Source organism: Erythrolamprus reginae, chromosome 5, assembly GCF_031021105.1.
Source record: "Erythrolamprus reginae isolate rEryReg1 chromosome 5, rEryReg1.hap1, whole genome shotgun sequence".
In the NCBI taxonomy this organism is placed as follows: domain Eukaryota; kingdom Metazoa; phylum Chordata; class Lepidosauria; order Squamata; family Dipsadidae; genus Erythrolamprus; species Erythrolamprus reginae.
In genome coordinates, this window is record NC_091954.1 from 118682832 (window position 1) to 118703514 (window position 20683).

At 45.4% G+C, this 20683-nt stretch overlaps 1 protein-coding gene across 2 annotated transcripts; it reads right to left on the reverse strand.

Moving 5' to 3' along the window:
- Positions 1-601: 601 nt before the first annotated feature.
- LOC139168294 (platelet glycoprotein Ib alpha chain-like) lies at positions 602-9416 on the reverse strand. 2 transcript variants are annotated; one of them, XM_070753863.1, is made up of 2 exons: positions 9349-9416; positions 602-3549 (listed from the first exon to the last, which is right to left on the reverse strand). In XM_070753863.1, the coding sequence occupies exon 2, from the start codon at positions 3401-3403 to the stop codon at positions 764-766; it is 2640 nt and encodes an 879-aa protein (XP_070609964.1). In that variant the 5' UTR covers positions 3404-3549; positions 9349-9416; the 3' UTR covers positions 602-763. The 2 variants fall into 2 exon arrangements, with proteins under 2 accessions (XP_070609964.1, XP_070609965.1); XM_070753864.1 differs by lacking the exon at positions 9349-9416 and adding an exon at positions 4983-5041.
- Positions 9417-20683: the final 11267 nt, after the last annotated feature.

Genomic DNA, 20683 nt, shown 5'->3' on the forward strand with positions numbered 1-20683 from the left:
GACCGCGCTCCGTTGGCACCAGTGGGGGCTCAGGGATCCCACATCTGGATGGGCCAATGACCCTGCGGGGCTTTTGAGCGCTCTCCAGCCCCGTCCCCACACTCAGTGGACTGCGGCCACTCGAAGGGACCGGACCTCTTTGAAGACTTCCTGCTCTTTTTGTGGGTGCAGGGGTCTCCCAGGGAGGAGACCCTCTGTCCAAAGGGGGAACCAGACCTGGCTTACCTTCTGCCCACTGGGCTGCACGGCAAAGGACCAGGCAGAGCCGGTGGGATTACCGCTGGGCTTGGACGGTTGGAGAGACACCCACCCCTGTGGCCGGTCACCTTAGGAAGCCTCTGAGAGACGCCTGGCCAGTGAAGAAGAAGCCGCCTGCTTCCCTGGGCCCCCAGCGCCTGGCCGGCTCTTCCCCCTGGGGCCCCTCGGGGTCAATGCAGCTGGCTGTGAAGGTTTCCTGGTGCGGTGGAGGGGGGGCTCCTTCAGCAGTTCTTAGGCAGGTGGGGGGCACCTCAGGGTTTCCCTGTCTGTGGTGATCTTTGACTAGCACAAGTGCCTTATGATAAGGGAGGCCCCTCTGTTGCAGCAGGTGGGGCTACAGCTGGTAGTTTCCCCACCCGCCCGCCCTCTCCCCTGGGGTCCAGCAGGTGGCAGTATTAACAAGGAGCGGCCAGCAGAGGGCATTTGGGGGGGGGGATCTCAGTGGGCGTCCCAGGAGGCAAGAGAGCTGAGAGGGCGGGGCTGCCTTTCCCAACCCCCCCTCCCTTCACTCCCTCCCCCGCCCGGCCTTGATGCGCACCAACCTCACTGGCCTGGGAGGCAACCGGAGCGACTGGGTGGCTGTGTGGAGCAGGCAGGCCAGGCGCCCCAGGAGGGCTGCGCAGGAGACGGCCACTGAGAGCATGGACAGATAGAGCAGGAGGAACACCCCACAATGGCCGGAGCCCAGCAGGGAGCCCCAGGCCTGGCGCTGTGGCTGGAGAAGCCGAGGAGGAGGAGGAGGAGAAGGGCGGGAGGGCAGGAGCTCCACTGCAGACGGACGTGCCGGGGCTGGGCCTGCAGCTGGCGTCTGTTCCCGTGTGGCCCTGGGGGCTGTGGGGCCGGGCGTGGCCACCGCTTGTCTGGTGGAGGGCCTGGAGCTGCGCACGAAGGGCGTGGGGGTTGCAGGAGGGCCGGTGGGAGTTGTGGCGTCTTGTGTTGTGGCTGGAAAAGTCGTGGAAGTTGTGGCTTGAAGCATTGTGGAAGGCAATTCAGTGACAGTTGTGGCTTCTTTAGTGGTGGCTGGTGGAGTTGTGGAAGTTGTGGCTTGAGGTGTCATGGAAGGCAATTCAGTGACAGTTGTGGCGTTTTTGGTGGTGGCTGGAGAACTCATGGAAGTTGTGGCTTGAAGCGTTGTGGAAGGCAATTCAGTGACAGTTGTGGCCTCTTTGGTAGTGGCTGGAGAAGTTGTGGCTTGAAGCGTCGTGGAAGGCAATTCAGTGACAGTTGTGGCTTCTTTAGTGGTGGCTGGTGGAGTTGTGGAAGTTGTGGCTTGAGGTGTCATGGAAGGCAATTCAGTGACAGTTGTGGCGTTTTTGGTGGTGACTGGAGAACTCATGGAAGTTGTGACTTGAAGCGTTGTGGAAGGCAATTCAGTGACAGTTGTGGTGTTTTTGGTGGTGGCTGGAGAAGTTGTGGAAGTTGTGGCTTGAAGCGTTGTGGAAGGCAATTCAGTGACAGTTGTGGCGTTTTTGATGGTGGCTGGAGAAGTTGTGGAAGTTGTGGCTTGAAGCGTTGTGGAAGGCAATTCAGTGACAGTTGTGGCGTCTTTGGTGGAGGCTGGAGAAGTTGTGGAAGTTGTGGCTTGAAGCGTCGTGGAAGGCAATTCAGTGACAGTAGTGGTGTCTTTGGTGGTGGCTGGAGAAGTTGTGGAAGTTGTGGCTTGAAGCGTCGTGATTTCAGGACTTGTCGTGGCTGCAGTGGAGCTGTGAGGGCGGGTTCGTGTGCTCACGGAGGTGGTTGTTGGCCTGATGGTCACCACGATTTGTGTGCTTTGCATAGGAAAGGCCTGAGGAATGGTGGCTGGGGCCTGAGAGGTGGTGGTGGTGGCCCCCCACAGCAGGGGGGGCTGAGTGGTGCTTCTCCTTGCTGGGGTGGCCAAGGGAGAAGCGGAAGTGGGCAACGGGGCAGCTCGGAAGGTGGCTGAGACGGGCACGGTCGTTAAGCAGACGAGCTGGTCTTCTGAGAGGGCGGTCACTTTCCTGGCCGCCAGGTCTCCGGGACTCCCGCAGGTCACCTTTTTGGCATCCTTTACCTTCTTGGCATTGGCGGTTATCCAACGGTGGAGGTAGAGAAGGCGGCAGTTGCACCTCCAAGGATTGTCTCCAAGGTACAAGGAGGTGAGCTTCGCCAGCGGGTCGAACTGGCCAGCTGGGATGGTCTCCAGGAGGTTCCCGTGGAGCTTCAGGGTGGTCAGGGATGGGAGAGACGCCGCCGCCAGGTTCTCCAGGTCGGAGACCTTGTTCCGGCTCAGGTCCAGCTCCTTCAGCAGTGCCATTGACCCCAAGGCAGGGAAGGCTCTCAGCTGGTTGGAGGCCGCCCTCAGCTGCTTCACTTTCATCTGCCCAGAGAAGAACCTGTCCGGCAGAGCCTCAATCGAGTTCTTGTCCAGGAAAATCTTCTCCAGGTTGACCAGCTGGCTGAGCAAGTCGGGCGGGAGCGTCTGCAGCCTGTTGCTCTCCAGGTTGACCTCCACCAGCTCCTGCAGGCTGTCCAGGCTCCCCTCCCGCAGGCTCCCGATCTGGTTGTTCTGCAGCCGGAGGGTCTTCAGCCGGCTCAGTGGCTGGAAAACCTCCCCTGAGAAGTCGGAGATCTGGTTCCACCCCAAATGCAACAAGGAGAGTTTCGGGAGCCCGTCAAAAACTCTGTCGGGGAGAGACGCAATGTCATTCCGGTGCAGGTAAAGCTCCTCCAAATCCCCGAGACCCTCGAAGAGCCCCTTTTCGATCCTTCCCACCTGGGAGTCCCGCAGGTTCACCTTCCGCAGGCGGCCCAGGGACCGGAAGGCGCCCACGGGCATATCCCCCAACTCGGCCCCCGTGATCTCCAAGTCCATCAACTTCTCCAAGTGGTCGAACGCCCCGGCTTCAACTCTCCTGATCTTGGTGTTGATGAACTCAATTTTCACCAGGTTGGACATGTTGGCAAAGGCGCCCTGCCGGATTTCCACCACGCTGGTGTCCACAAAGAACATCTCGGTGATAATGGGGGCCACGGACTGGGGGATCTCTGCGACGTCTCTGGTGCTGGTGTAGAGGTCTTGGTAGGGGCAGCCCTTGCTCCCGGGGCCCCCGCACAGCCCCTGCCCCTTCCGGAAGGGGAGGCGGAGGAAGAGGAGCAAGACGACGGTGGTGGCCTCCAGCCACATGCCAGTGAAGGGCTGCCAAAATGTTTACTACCCCGCTGTGGGCGTGGCATCTTTCAGGGCATATTGTGTGCTCTGGGTTGGAGCTCCAGTTTTTTTCTTTAAATTAATTTTTATTGATTATAAAAAATAAAAAACAAACGTAACACCTAGGACATAAAAAAAATTAAATGAGCATTTCCAAAATGTGAACTGTAAGTGGTGCACATCACAAAAACTTAATGCTGTGACTATAAAAAGTGATCTTTATGAATATATCAAGTTAATATATAATAATAATAATAATAATAATAATAATAATAATAATAATAATTCAATGAAAACATCAGGAAATTCATAGAAAAGGCGATGAAATATTGGAAGACTGAGCTTTTTGTTGGGAATGAAAGCTATGGACTGGTCAACATCAGAAGGGGCATCTTCCAGGGTGACTCTTTGTCCCCATTGCTATTCATCCTCGCTACAATCCCACTGTCACTCATCCTACAGAAAACAAACCTAGGCTACCAAACTGCTAGGAATTCACCAAAAATTTCACACCTGCTGTATATGGATGACCTGAAGTTGTACGGAAAATCAGAAACTGAGATAGAGTCACTAACCAACACTGCGAATCTTTAGCAATGACATCAGCATGGAGTTTGGCCTGGATAAATGTGCCACAGTGGCACTGAAAAAGGGGGAAATCACTGAAAGCAAGGGCATTGAAATGCCAAATGGTCAAACCATCAAGTGACACCAGCCAGAAGCCTACAGACACTTGGGCATCTTGCAACTGGATAATATCAAGCATGGCCATGTGAAAACTGTGATCAGCAAAGAGTACATCCAGAGTGTTCTGTCTGGGTCGCCCCAGACGCCAACACCAACTAAAAAGAGTAGCCAGACACACTGGTAAAAAAGCAAAGGCAGTTTATATATTTGAAAGCAAACACAGGTAACAAAAACTGTTCTTACAAACTGGAATGCTATGAAGCTTCACAGAAGTTTCACGACGGCCAGGCAATACAACAGGATTCTTGCTGGCAAAAACACCACTGTAGATAATAAAACCCATGCCTCCCCCAAGTTTTCAGCCTTCTAGGCCACAAGCCAGGATCAGAGACGCCAAGACTCGAAGCAAGGTCACAGGACTCCCAAAAGATAACTCTCCACAATACAGGAAGGGCGGGCCTGCCTTTTCAACCCTGCTGAGGAGAACCACACCCAAACCCAGCTGTTGCCTATTATGGATGGAAATACCTTGCTAATTGGCCCCTTCTTTGGGCTGCCCTTCTCTGCCTCATATCTATGATCGCCTGTGCATTTTCATCTAATGACTCCAGGCTACTCGCTGGGGAGAGCTCCCCCCCGGGGGTCTCAGGCTGCTCTCCCTCCTCCTCTTCCTGACATTCCTCTTCTCCGTCTGCCTGGTCCTCCCCCTCCTGCTCATCGTCCTCCCCCTCTGAGCATGGATCCGGCAGAGTTCCAGCCATTCCCTGAGGAGCCTCAGGCTGAATCACAACACAGAGGACCAGAAAAACTTTGAAGAGCAAACTGAATGGTGGCAACACTATCAAGGCTATAAATACTTGGGCCATACCTGTCATTAGATACACAGCTGGCATAGTGAACTGGACTCAAGCAGAGCTGGACAACCTGGACAGGAAAACCAGAAAATTAATGATGATCCATCATGCACTACACCCCTGCAGTGACATTGACAGGGTGTATTTACCAAGGAAAATAGGCGGCAGAGGACTTTTGCAAGTGAAGCAGACAGTGGAAGAAGAGAAGCATGCATTAGCTGACTATGTGAAGGAGAGCAAAGAGTCAGCATTGATGGAGGTCAATAATAGGAAGCTTCTCAAGGTGAAGCAAACTAAGGACCAGTACAGAAAAACTGTAAATCAATGTTGCATGGACAGTTGGCGGAACAAAGCATTGCATGGCCAGTTCTTGGAGAAGATTGAAGGCAAAGTGGATAAAGGAAAGACCTGGTCATGGCTTACAAGTGGAACACTCAAAAAGGAGACAGAAGGACTAATACTGGTGGCACAAGAACAGGCCATTAGAACAAATGCTGTCAAAGCCAGAATTGAAAAATCAACAGACGATCCAAAGTGCAGACTCTGTAAAGAAACAGATGAAACAATCGATCACATACTCAGCTGCTGCAAAAAGATCCCACAGACCGACTACAAGCATAGACATGATGCTGAGGCACAGATGATCCACTGGAACTTGTGCCGGAACTACCATTTACCAGTGGCAAAGAACTGGTGGGATCATAAGTCTGAAAAAGTGGTCAAAAATGAGCAAGCAAAACTACTGTGGGACTTCCGACTTCAGACTGACCAAATTCTGAAGCATAACACACCAGACATTGTGATCGTGGAGAAAAAGAAAGTATGGATCATCGACATTGCAATCCCAGGACACAGCAGAATTGAGGAGAAGCAGCTAGAGAAATTAGTGAAATACGAAGATCTAAAAATCGAGCTGCAACGACTCTGGCATAAGCCAGTGAAAGTGGCCCCAGTGGTACTTGGCACGCTGGGCGCAGTGCCAAAGGATCTCAGTGGACATTTGAAAACCATCGGAATTGACAAAATCTCCATCTGTCAATTGCAAAAGGCCGCTTTACTGAGATCGGCAAACATAATTCGCCGCTACATCACGCAGTCCTAGGTGCTTGGGAAATGCCCGACTGGTGATGAAATACGAAATCCAGCATAGTGATCTCATTTGCTGTGTTGTATTGAGATAATAATAATAATAATAATAATAATAATAATAATATTAATAATAATAATATTAATAATAATAATAATGTTGTGGTTAGCTCTGGCCCAGCTCCTGCCCCAAGGACTGTGGATGTGGGGGAGACATTCACATGCTGCAGGCCTGTTTTGCCCCCCCCGGTGGAATCTGCTGATGAAGGCTCCATTGACCAAGAAGACATGAGTGACAGGGAGGAGGAGAGTGTGGCAGACAGATCAGAAGGAGATCAATTATCTAGCTCCTCCATGGATTCAGAACAAGAGTTAATGATACAGCCACACATGCGGAGAGCGATGCATAGGCAACAACAAATGAGAGATTATTATCAAAGAAAATGAGGCCACCTGTGGTTGGATGGGGCTGTGGTAATTAGTGAGGTTACTATAAATAGCAGCCTGTGGGTTTGGCCATTGTGGTGGATTATCTGATCGTTGTGTTTCGTGCCTACTTTGCTGACTTTGACCTTTTGTGTGCTGATTTTTCCCCCGCTTTGAAACTAAACCAGGGCAAAATGTGTTTCATTTTGTGAAAGAAGAAGGACTGTGAATTGCCTCACAGCTACAAGCTAAGTATCACAGAACTGATAAGGGACTTGTACAAATTACCAGTTTGTTTGGAGACGAGTGCTCTTTGCTATACAAAAAGAGAGCTTAGTTTAAGTGAATTTTCATGTTTGAATTTTCAAACGTGTGTGTCTGAAATTTGTACCTGTGAATTTTTGGGAGGATTCTACCAGAGAGCCCGACAGAACAAATAACAATTTATTAGATTTGTATGCCACCCCTCTCTGAAAACTTGGAGAATATAGTAAATATAGTTACTATATTTATATATAGTAATTTATCACTAAGTAGGGATAACATATATAAGTTTGAGGCTAACATAATTTACATTTTCATTTTTATTTTGCTTAGACAGTAATCCCTCATTTTTCCGCTGGGGATGCGTCCCAAGAGCATCAGTGAGAAACGAAGTTCCATGAAGTAGAGGAAAGATAAATTTTAATGTATTTAACGAGTATTTGGACTTTTAAAACCCACCCTTTGCATTCAACAGTCATTCTATTATGTTTCTCAGCTGGAACTACATGTGATATCCCACCAGTTTCTTTAATAGAGTATAGTAGAAGAATTTTATGAATTTTCAATGGATTTCATGGATTTAAGCGCCCTTTGAAAACCCATGAAGTAGCGAATCTGCAAAAGATGAACCGTGAAGTACGGAGGGATTATTGTATTTGGATCTTATATAGTCAAATTTAAACTCCATAGAATTGTAATGATACCCTCCAAAGACCTTTACTATTGATTTGTCAACTATATGGTTGACCGCTAAGTTGCGACTTTAAAGATTTAGTTCAGATTATTTCTAGCCGTTTTAGTCTATAATGTTCTTAATAGCCGCCCCGAGTCCTCGGAGAGGGACGGCATACAAATCTAATAAATTATTATTATTATTATTATTATTATTATTATTATTATTATTGTTATTGTTATTATTGTTATTATTCGTTTTTGGATAGCCATCTGTCGATAGGTTTGCAGTTTCTCTTGTATATAATATTTCAGATTTGTCTCCTTTGGAATATTTCTAAGAAAGGAGAGAGAGAGCTTTTCAGTTTTAATTAAATTTTATTTGAAATATTTGTAATGATTTAACCAATTATACCATCGATCCCAGGCTGGGTAGAAGTCTGATGTGTCTTGGTCTTGCAGTTCATAGGTCACTTTAGTTAGTTCTGCACATTCATGTATTTTATTGATGAGGTGTAAGGTAGACGGGGTATTATTTTCCTTCCAGTATTGGGCATATAACTCCATTTTCGCCACCCCACTACGTTTCCCCCCCATCCGGGCTGTAGCCCACCCCTGCGGGCAGCGCATAAGAACCTATGAAGAGCCCTGCCGAATCAGGCCAAAGCCCCTCGAGTCCAGCATTCTGTGTCCCACAGTGGCCCTGGGGATCTTGAGCAGAAAGACGAGGCAAGACCCTCCCTTTCCTTTGACCCCCAATACATGGGACCCAAGGGGACCCTGCCTGCCTCAACCAACATAGAGGCAGCACATGGACATCCCTTTCAATAACCACCTGTGATACACTTGGCATCCCTGAATCTGTCTCATCCTGCCTTGAAGCTCTCCAGGCTGACAGCTGTCACGACCTCTTCTGGAAGGGAATCCCATCAACCAAGGACCCTCTGGGTGGAGAAATATCTCCCTTGATTTGTCCTCACTTTCTCACCTGTGAGCTTTAGGGAGGGGCCCCTCGTCCTAGTATTGTGGGAGAGAGAAAAGGATTATTCTCCATCCACCTTTTCTATCCCCTGCAGGATTTTATACACTTTGATCAAGTCAACACCGTCTTTCAAGGCTGGAGAGACCAAGGCGTTGCAACCTGGTTTCCTAAGGGAGGGGCTCCATTTCCTTGATCGTTCTTGTTGCCCTTTTTTGCACCTTTCCCAGTTCCATTCTATCCTTCTTGAGGTGCAGTGACCAGAACTGTACACAGGACTCCAAGTGGGGTCTCACTATCGATTGGTACAGAGGCAATACAACACTTGCCGACCTATTTTCGATTCCCTTCCTAATGATGCCAAGCATGGAATTTGGTATTTCTACTGCTGCTGCACAGTGGGTTGACATCTTCATTGAGCTGTCCACCAAAACCCAAAGATCCCTTTCTTGGGGTGTCTCAGAAACTCAGAAACACAGAGTTGGCCTTCTCCGGGTCCCATTGACTAAACAATGCCATCTGGCGGGACCTAGGGCAAGAGTCTTCTCTGTGGCGGCCCCAACCCTCTGGAATCAACTCCCCCCCGGAGATTAGGATTGCCCCCACCCTCCTTGCCTTTCGTAAGTTACTGAAGACCCACCTATGTCACCAGGCATGGGGAAATTGAGCCCCTGGGTTTATATTATTTATGTATGGTGTGTGTTGTATGGTTTTAATAATGGGTTTTTAGATGGTTTTTAAATGTATTAGATTTTTCTTTACACTGTTGAGTCGTTCTGAGTCTTCAAAGAGGGGTGGTATACAAATCTAATAAATATTATTATTATTATTATTATTATTATTATTATTATTATTATTATTATTATAGGGGAGCCTTTGGCCCTGCAGAGGGGACTGCCCCCCCCTTCCCCCCCCCCCCCGAGCCTCCCCATGAGGCAGCCAAAAGGACCCACCTGTTTGCCAAGCAGCCTCTGGAAGTCTTTGCTGGCCGGAGGTCTGGAGAAACACACACACACACACACACCGCCGCTCCCCTCCCTGGAGGATCTGCCTCTGACGCAGACGGGCTGCTGGGGGGGGGAGGGGAGGGGGCCCTTATCTCCAGCAGAGGCCCCAGCAGGGCAGAGGAGATCTGGGCACAACTGAAAGGGCCTTTCGCTCTCTGGCTCCCTCTGATAAACTGCCAGAGACACTGGCTGGCCGCTCTGCTCCCTTCCCACCTGAAGGGCCCCTTGGGGCTCAGCTGCCCCCACTCTCCACAGGGTGGAGAAGCCCCCCACCCACCCACCCCTGAGCTGGCAGCAGCCTGGTTGCTGGGAAAGCTGAGCAGAAGGAAGAGAGAGACACCCGCTAGTCAAGGGGGCCCCCACCTTCCCAGGAGCCCCCGCCCTGCACCCGCCTCCGGGGAGACTGTCCGTCATCCGGCTCCTGCTTGGTTGGTTTATTATTGATTACTGTGATTTATATGCTTTCCAACTCCTGAAGGACTCTGGGCGGCTTACAACAAGAATGTCATCTAAGAAACAATGTCAAAGATCCTTTTGGTTGTCCCAATTGTGGTTTTTTTTCAAGAGGCAACTGGATTTTGGGGTTTTTTCTTTGAAGATGTTTCGCTTAGAAACATAGAAGACGGACGGCAGAAAAAGGCCTCCTGGTCCATCTCACCTGCCCTTCTCCTCTTTCCTGTATTTGATCTTAGGGTGGATCTGTGTTTATCCCAGGCATGTTTACATTCAATACTAATACTAATAATACTAATACTAATAATAACAACAACAACAACAACATAGAAACATACATAATAATAATAACATAGAAACCTAGAAACCTAGAAGATTGACAGCAGAAAAAGGCCTCCTGGTCCATCTCATCTGCCCTTCTCCTCTTTCCTGTATTTGATCTTAGGATGGATCTACGTTTGTCCCAGGCATGTTTACATTCAATACTAATACTAATAATACTAATACTACTAATAATAACAACAACAACAACAACATAGAAACATACATAATAATAATAACATAGAAACCTAGAAACCTAGAAGATTGACAGCAGAAAAAGACCACCTGGTCCATCTCATCTGCCCTTCTCCTCTTTCCTGTATTTGATCTTAGGATGGATCTACGTTTGTCCCAGGCATGTTTACATTCAATACTAATACTAATAATACTAATACTACTAATAATAACAACAACAACAACAACATAGAAACATACATAATAATAATAACATAGAAACCTAGAAACCTAGAAGATTGACAGCAGAAAAAGACCACCTGGTCCATCTCATCTGCCCTTCTACTCTTTCCTGTATTTGATCTTAGGATGGATCTACGTTTGTCCCAGGCATGTTTACATTCAATACTAATACTAATAATACTAATACTACTAATAATAACAACAACAACAACAACATAGAAACATACATAATAATAATAACATAGAAACCTAGAAACCTAGAAGATTGACAGCAGAAAAAGACCACCTGGTCCATCTCATCTGCCCTTCTACTCTTTCCTGTATTTGATCTTAGGATGGATCTACGTTTGTCCCAGGCATGTTTACATTCAATACTAATACTAATAATACTAATACTACTAATAATAACAACAACAACAACAACATAGAAACATACATAATAATAATAACATAGAAACCTAGAAACCTAGAAGATTGACAGCAGAAAAAGACCACCTGGTCCATCTCATCTGCCCTTCTACTCTTTCCTGTATTTGATCTTAGGGTGGATCTACGTTTGTCCCAGGCATGTTTACATTCAATACTAATACTAATACTAATACTAATACTAGTACTATAATACTAATACTATAATACTAATACTGATAATAACATAGAAACATAGATAATAACATAGAAACATAGAAGACTGACGGCAGGAAAAGACCTCCTGGTCCATCTAGTCTGCCCTTATACTATTTCCTCTATTTTATCTTAGGATGGATATATGTTTATCCCAGGCATGTTTCAATTCACTTCCTGTGGATTGACCAACCACGTCTGCTGGAAGTTTGTTCTAAGCATCTACTACTCTTTCAGTCAAATAATATTTACTCACGTTGCTTCTGATCTTTCCCCCAACTGACCTCAGATTGTGCCCCCTTGTTCTTGTGTTCACTTTCCTATTAAAAACACTTCCCTCCTGGACCTTATATAACCCTTTAACGTATTTAAATGTTTTGATTGTGTCCCCCCTTTCCCTTCTGTCCTCCAGACTAGACAGATGGAGTTCATGAAGTCTTTCCTAATAAGTTTTATGCTCAAGACCTTCCACCATTCTTGTAGCCCGTCTTTGGACCTGTTCAATTTGATCCATCTCTTTTTGTAGGTGAGGTCTCCAGAACTGGACACAGTATTATTCCAAATGGGATCTCACCAGCGCTCTATACAGCGGGATCACAATCTCCCTCTTCCTGCTTGTTATACCTCTAGCTATGCAGCCAAGCATTCTACTTGCTTTCCCTACTGCCTGACCGCACTGTTCACCTGTTTGGAGACAGTCAGAAATCGCAACCTCCTTCCCTTCTGAAGTTTTTGCTTCTCATCCAAGGAGCTCCTTCAGCCCTCAGTGGATGGCGGGGGATGGAAGGGCTGATACTCTTGCAGGCAGCTGGTCACTTGGGTCCTTTGAGGGTATGGCTTGTTTCATTGAGGGTGGGGCTTGGCCTTTGAGGGCCCAGGGGTAGAAGCATGGGTGTGCCCATAGTGGGCGTGGCACAGGGCTGCATCTCTGCCTTCATAAACCTAAAAAAGTGTTGGGAGTTAGGGCACATGAGTTCCACGCTTCGACAACTTGATTACCAAAGTCATATTTTTTACAGTCAAGTTTGGAAGTATAGCTGATAGAGAGGTGTATAAAATGAGACAGAAGGAGGCGAAACAGATAATATATGCTGCTACAGCCTCAAAAGAGGAAGAAATTTCCAAATCTGTAAAGAAGGGGGATAAAACCTTCTTCAGATATATCAGTGATAGGAAGAAGAAAAACTGCAGCATCACGAAGCTTAGTACCGGGAATAATACATGCATTGATGGGAATAAGGAGATTGCTGACCATTTCAATAGCTACTTCTGTTCAGTTTTCTCAAAAGACACCTTACAAAATAATACTATACAGGGATACTGTATATCATTGCTTCCAGCTGTACGGATTCAGCTCCAGTGATCTTAGAAGCCAATGTCTTAGAAGAACTTGAACGCTGAAAGATAAATAAGGCAATGGGTCCAGATGGCATCCACCCCAGAGTTCTTAAAGAACTCAGATCTGTCATTGCTACCCCCTGACCGATTTGTTTAACCAATCCCTGTTAACAGGAGATGTTCCTGAGGATTGGAGAATGGCCAATGTTGTGCTTATCCACAAGAAGGGCAGTATTTATTTATTTATTTTATTTATTTATTTTGTCCAATACACAATGAGGGTTTTAGTGAGTATCTATCAATATACACATAGTAAAATACATGATGAAGGTTATAGAGGAGATACTCATATCTCCTCTATAATAATGTGGTTGAAGCTGAAGTAGTCGCCGACAGGCAGGACGTTGCAGCATATGATCTTGTGGGCAATACTTAGATCTTGTTTAAGGCGTCTTAGTTCTAAACATTCTAGGCCCAGGATTGAAAGTCTAGTCTCATAGGGTATTCTATTTCGAGTGGAGGAGTGAAGGGCTCTTCTGGTGAAGTATCTTTGAACATTTTCAAGGGTGTTAATGTCTGAGATGCGATATGGGTTCCAAACAGATGAGCTGTATTCGAAGATGGGTCTGGCAAAAGTTTTGTAAGCTCTGGTAAGTAGTGTGAGATTGCCAGAGCAGAAGCTACCTAGTATTAGGTTTACAACTCTTGAAGCCTTCTTGGCTATATTGTTGCAGTGGGCTTTGGCACTTAAATCTTTTGTTATTAGTATACCAAGGTCTTTAACCGAGTGGCGATTATCTGTGATAATTTGATTATTCAGTTCGTATTTGGAGTTCAGATTCTTCTTCCCAATGTGTAGGACAGACTACAGGCCAGTTAGCTTGACATCAGTTATAGTTAAAATGATGGAGACTCTACTCAAAAAGAGGATAAATCAGCACCTAAAAAACAATAACTTATTGGACCCAAGTCAGCATGGCTTTACTGAAGTGAAATCATGTCAGACTAATGTCATTGATTTCTTTGACTATGTCACAAAGGTGTTGGATGAAGGTGGTGCCGTGGATATTGCCTATCTGGACTTCAGCAAAGCCTTTGATACGGTTCCACATAAAGAGCTGATAGATAAATTAGTGAAGATTGGACTTAATCCCTGGATAGTTCAGTGGATTTCAAGCTGGCTGAAGCATAGACAGCAGAGAGTTATTGTTAATGGCGAGTATTCTGAGCAGAGACAGGTTACAAGCGGTGTGCCACAAGGGTCTGTTCTGGGTCCTATTCTTTTTAATATGTTTGTGAGTGACATAGGGGAAGGTTTGGTAGGGAAGGTTTGCCTATTTGCCGATGACTCTAAAGTGTGCAATAGGGTTGATATTCCTGGAGGGGTCTCTAATATGGTAAATGATTTAGCTTTACTAGATAAATGATCAAAGCAATGGAAACTGCAGTTTAATGTTTCCAAATGTAAAATAATGCACTTGGGGAAAAGGAATCTTCAATCTGAGTATTGCATTGGCAGTTCTGTGTTAGCAAAAACTTCAGAAGAGAAGGATTTAGGGGTAGTGATTTCTGACAGTCTCAAAATGGGTGAGCAGTGTGGTCGGGCAGTAGGAAAAGCAAGTAGGATGCTTGGCTGCATAGCTAGAGGTATAACAAGCAGGAAGAGGGAGATTGTGAGACCACATTTGGAATACTGTGTTCAGTTCTGGAGACCTCACCTACAAAAAGATATTGACAAAATTGAACGGGCCCAAAGATGGGGCTACAAGAATGGTGGAAGGTCTTAAGCATAAAACGTATCAGGAAAGACTTAATGAACTCAATCTGTATAGTCTGGAGGACAGAAGGAAAAGGGGGGACATGATCGAAACATTTAAATATATTAAAGGGTTAAATAAGGTTCAGGAGGGAAGTGTTTTTAATAGGAAAGTGAACACAAGAACAAGGGGACACAATCTGAAGTTAGTTGGGGGAAAGATCAAAGGCAACATGAGAAAATATTATTTCACTGAAAGAGTAGTAGATCCTTGGAGCAAACTTCCAGCAGACGTGGTTGGTAAATCCACAGTGACTGAATTGAAACATGCCTGGGATAAACATATATCCATTGTAAGATAAAATACAGAAAATAGTATAAGGGCAGACTAGATGGACCATGAGGTCTTTTTCTGCCGTCAGTCTTCTATGTTTCTATGTTTCTATGGAGTGGTTAATATTGAGCTTGAATCTGTTGCGTGCTCTTGTGTTGTTGTGGTTGAAGCTGAAGTAGTCGTTGACAGGCAGGACGTTGAAGCATATGATCTTGTGGGCAATACTTAGACCATGTTTAAGGCGTGGTAGTTCTAAGCTTTCTAGGCCCAGGATTGAGAGTCTCGTCTCGTAGTCTCGCATTCTGTTTCCGTGGAGGAGTGCAGGGCTCTTCTGGTGAAGGATCTCTGGACATTTTGCAGAGGGAGGGGCCCTGACTGACTGACACTGCTTATTTCCAGACTGGCCCAATGGGCCGATCTAGGCACCCTGAGTTTGATACCCCTGTCTGAGAGGGTCTTCAAGGCTGCAGGTTTCTTTATAGAAAACCAGGAAGTCAGTCCAGTTGCCCCTTGGAAACCCCCCCCCCCGTGGGATTCCCTGCACTCTGGAAGGAGAGAGAGGCAGGAACAGGGGCTCCCTAGCTGGGGCCCCTCAGCATCCCCAGGGGACTAAACTGGGGAAAGAGAGAGAGCTGCTTTGCAGGCAATCAGTGACCGCTTGATGAGGAACAGAATGGTCAGTGGCAGGGAGACCGAGGGCCCCTCTGTCTGCTCTGCACCCACTGCCTTTGGGAAGCCCCCCCTGGATGTTCCTCAGAAAGCACGGGGGGGGGAGGTGGTGCCTCTACCTAAGAAGGCCTCTAACGAAGAACTTTTCAAGATAAGAACCGGGTGTTGGAGATTTTTTTGCCTCTTCTCAAGAACCATTTTCTACTTAAGAACCTGAGCACGGAAAGGTTTCCCAGGAAATTTGAGAGTGGCACCAAGTCCCGGCCAGTTTCCTGCCCCTCCCCCTTTAATCCCGGCCAAACAGATAATATATGCTGCTAAAGCCTCAAAAGAGGAAGAAATAGCAAAATCTGTAAAGAAGGGGGATAAAACCTTCTTCAGATATATTAGTGATAGGAAGAAGAAAAACTGCAGCATCACAAAGCTTAGTACCGGGAACAATACATGCATTGATGGGAATAAGGAGATCGCTGACCATTTCAATAGCTACTTCTGTTCAGTTTTCTCAAAAGACACCTTACAAAATAATAATAATACTATAGAGGGATATAGCATTGCTTCCAGCTGTACGGATTCAGCTCCAGTGATCTTAGAAGCCGATGTCTTAGAAGAACTTGAAAGATTAAAGATAAATAAGGCAATGGGTCCAGATGGCATCCACCCCAGAGTTCTTAAAGAACTCAGATCTGTCATTGCTACCCCCCTGACTGATTTGTTTAACAAATCCCTGTTAACAGGAGATGTTCCTGAGGATTGGAGAATGGCCAGTGTTGTGCCTATCCACAAGAAGGGCAGTAGAGATGAAGCTGGTAACTACAGGCCAGTTAGCTTGACATCAGTTGTAGTTAAAATGATGGAGACTCTACTCAAAAAGAGGATAAATCAGCATCTAAAAAACAATAACTTATTGGACCCAAATCAGCATGGCTTTACTGAAGGCAAATCGTGTCAGACTAATCTCATTGAGTTCTTTGACTATGTCACAAAGGTGTTGGATCAAGGTGGTGCCGTGGATATTGCCTATCTGGACTTCAGCAAAGCCTTTGATACGGTTCCACATAAAGAGCTGATAGATAAATTAGTGAAGATTGGACTTAATCCCTGGATAGTTCAGTGGATTTCAAGCTGGCTGAAGCATAGACATCAGAGAGTTATTGTTAATGGCGAGTATTCTGAGCAGAGTCAGGTTACAAGCGGTGTGCCACAAGGGTCTGTTCTGGGTCCTATTCTTTTTAATATGTTTGTGAGTGACATAGGGGAAGGTTTGGTAGGGAAGGTTTGCCTATTTGCCGATGACTCTAAAGTGTGCAATAGGGTTGATATTCCTGGAGGGGTCTGTAATATGGTAAATGATTTAGCGTTACTAGATAAATGGTCAAAGCAATGGAAACTGCAGTTTAATGTTTCCAAATGTAAAATAATGCACTTGGGGAAAAGGAATCCTAAATCTGAGTATTTCATTGGCAGTTCTGTGTTAGCAAAAACTTCAGAAGAGAAGGATTTAGGGGTAGTGATTTCTGACAGTCTCAAAATGGGTGAACAGTGTGGTCGGGCGGTAGGAAAGGCAAGTAGGATGCTTGGCTGCATAGCTAGGGGTATAACAAGCAGGAAGAGGGAGATTGTGATCCCCTTATATAGAGCGCTGGTGAGACCACATTTGGAGTACTGTGTTCAGTTCTGGAGACCTCACCTACAAAAAGATATTGACAAAATTGAACGGGTCCAAAGACGGGCTACAAGAATGGTAGAAGGTCTTAAGCATAAAACGTATCAGGAAAGACTTCATGAACTCAATCTGTAGAGTCTGGAAGACAGAAGGAAAAGGGGGGACATGATCGAAACATTTAAATATGTTAAAGGGTTAAATAGGGTTCAGGAGGGAAGTGTTTTTAACAGGAAAGTGAACACAAGAACAAGGGGACACAATCTGAAGTTAGTTGGGGGAAAGATCAAAGGCAACATGAGAAAATATTATTTTACTGAAAGAGTAGTAGATTCTTGGAACAAACTTCCAGCAGACATGGTTGGGAAATCCACAGTAACTGAATTTAAACATGCCTGGGATAAACATATATCCATCCTAAGATAAAATACAGGAAATAGTAAAAGGGCAGACTAGATGGACCAAGAGGTCTTTTTCTGCCGTCAGTCTTCTATGTTTCTATGTTTCTATCTCGGGCTTTTCTGGGCGGCCAGAGGAGCCTTTGGGTGGCGCTTGAGGAGGCTTTGGCAGCCCAAAGCGGACGGAGCGTTTTCCTTTCTCTGGGCGCTTGGAGAGGGAATGGACCTCTGCCAGCGCCCAGAGAAAGGAAACGCTCCCTTCGCTCTGGACAGCGACTGTCCTCCTCCTCCTCTTCCTCCTCTTCCTCCCACCCAAATTCCGAGCTTTTATTTCTTTCCTAAGGGGTCTGCACGCATTGTTTGCTTTTACATTGATTCCTATGGGGAAAATGGGTTCTTCTTACAAACTTTTTTGGCACTTCAGATCACAGAGAAGGAGAAGAAGGTAGTGCTGTTTACTTTTTGCATTTGCGTTTTTTGAATTCAAGGAGAAGGGGCATTTATAACTGGCTGTTACAGACAATTTTATTAGCAGTTTGTTTTCAAACACAGACCAATCAGATTAGGCTGGGGCAGGATTAGACTGGGAAGTATAAAAGGCAGGAAAAAGCCATTTTAATTTGCACTTCAGATCACAGAGAAGGAGAAGAAGGTAGTGCTGTTTACTTTTTGCATTTGCATTTTTTGAATTCAAGGAGAAGGGGCATTTATAACTATAAACCAAAATCAGCAAAGTTTGGTAGCAATAGGGATTGTTGATTTTCCTGCTAAGTACTTGTATTTCAATACATTGTTAAGATGACTGGCTTGGTGCAGTGTAACATTTGTTTGGCTGTTGTCTTCCGTAGTACCTTGTGGAACTTGGGGTACTGCCCTCTTTGCATAAGGACATCTAGGTTAGATGGCGAGATCTCTAGATTGCAGTCCTTAGTTTGTAGCTTGCAGTCAGAAGTGGAAAGATTGTCCCAGCCACGTGCTGTAATGCAGCCATGTGTCCAGCCTCCACTTCCACAGCGTCCCCCGAGGAGGAGGGCTGTGTGGACAACTGTCGGTTCAGGAAGATTGCGTGCAGTTGAGCAAAAACATAGCAATTTTGGTCTCTCTGTATCGAATTCCTATAGTGTTCTTGCGGATTTAAATAGTAAGGATGTTGGAGATATTAGCAAGGTCCCTCAGGCAGAGAATGAGGGGATGTTCAAAGGGGAAGTTGTCGTAAATGTCACCAAACCATCAAGTACAGTTAGTAGAAATAAAAAGAGGACACATTTTCTTGTGGGTGATTCGACCGTTAGAGGTGTTGATTTGGGACAGAGCAAGGATGTGGTTAAGGTGCTGAGGTGTCTCCCAGGGGCCACTGCCAGCAGGGACAGGAGGCGGATTACAAACATTGTTAAGACTGTGAGTAAAGGTAATAACGTTGATGTGGTGGTGCATCTTGGCACAAATGATTTGTCCCAGAGAAATGTTAATGTAGTAAAAAGAGATTTTCAATGTCTAAGTGTGGAGCTGGGTAAAATAACTGATTCGGTGACTTTCTCAGAGGTGTTACCGGTTTGTGGCCAAGAGGATAAAACAACGTGTATCAGAGAGTTTAATGTGTGGTTAAGGCAGTGGTGTAAAGCTGAAGGTTTTGGCTATGTAAGTCATGAGGTCAGTAGGTGGTCTAATAGGGAGTTGTTTAAGAGGGATGGTTTGCATCCATCATACAGAGGTACCCAGGTGCTCGGTGAGGAATTCAGAACTTTTTTGGACAGGCATTTAAACTAGGTAAAGGGGACAGAGATGTAACTGATGTGAGTGATTTCTGTCCCCGACCAATGAGGATAAAGCAGTTTTTGGAAGCTTATGAAAAGGGAGCTGCAAATAATATAGATGTAGTTGTTGATGATAAGGGGCAAACTAATAACGAAAATAATGTTCTTCGGGTAATGTGCACAAATGCTCGAAGCTTGAGCAACAAGCTCTGTGAATTAATGGCCATAATATCTAGAGATAATTTGGACCTGGTTGCCATAACTGAGACATGGTTTAAGGATTCTAATGAATGGGAAATATCCATACCAGGATATACACTGTATAGGAAGGATAGAATAGAGAGAAGGGGAGGTGGAGTAGCCATTTATATTAAAGAAAGTCTAAAAACAACACTAATTCAAAATACGTGTCAAGATCTAGAGACTCTCTGGATTTGCATGCAAAATAAAGAAGGTTCTGTCATTAGAATTGGGGTGATCTATAGGCCTCCAGGGCAATCCGAGGAATATGACAACAAGATGGTGGATGAAATTACCCAAATGGCAGTAAAGGGAGATATTGTGGTTATGGGTGATTTCAACATGCCTGATGTTGACTGGAATATCCCCAGTGCCCTTACATGCAAAAGTAAGAATATAGTAGAGGCCTTTACAGGAGCAGTTCTGGCACAGCTGGTTAAGACACCAACTAGAGGGGAGAATATTCTAGATTTAGTTTTTACGAATGGGAATTGGGTTTCAGATGTCAAGGTGGGAGAAAATTTAGGTTGCAGTGACCATCTATGTTTGTGGTTTGATGTAAAAACTCATTGTGAGCAATCCTATAATGCAACCAAAGTATTGGATTTCAGAAAAACAAATTTTAATGCAATGGGAGAATATTTAGATAATGAATTAAAGGGGAGGGATAAAATGGCAGGAGCGAGCATCCAGTGGACTGTATTAAAAAAGGCCATCTTAAAAGCCACTGGACTGTATGTAAGACAAATAACTAAAGGTAAAAGGAAGAAGAAACCGCTATGGTTTAGCAATGATGTAAGGGCTATAGTCAATGAAAAAAAGGCTGCCTATAGGAGGTATAAAGAGTCTGGAAGTATAGCTGATAGGGAGGTATATAAAATGAGACAAAAGGAGGCGAAACAGATAATATATGCTGCTAAAGCCTCAAAAGAGGAAGAAATTGCCAAATCTGTAAAGAAGGGGGATAAAACCTTCTTCAGATATATTAATGATAAGAAGAAGAAAAACTGCGGCATCACGAAGCTTAGTACCGGGAATAATACATGCATTAATGGGAATAAGGAGATCGCTGACCATTTCAATAGCTACTTCTGTTCAGTTTTCTCAAAAGACACCTTACAAAATAATACTATAGAGGGATATAGCATTGCTTCCAGCTGTACGGATTCAGCTCCAGTGATCTTAGAAGCCGATGTGTTAGAAGAACTTGAACGATTAAAGATAAATAAGGCAATGGGTCCAGATGGCATCCACCCCAGAGTTCTTAAAGAACTCAGATCTGTCATTGCTACCCCCCTGACTGATTTGTTTAACCAA

Excerpts from the sequence above, each read along its gene's own strand:
- LOC139168294 (XM_070753863.1), bottom strand. The coding sequence starts at position 3,403 with ATGTGGCTGGAGGCCACCACCGTCGTCTTGCTCCTCTTCCTCCGCCTC.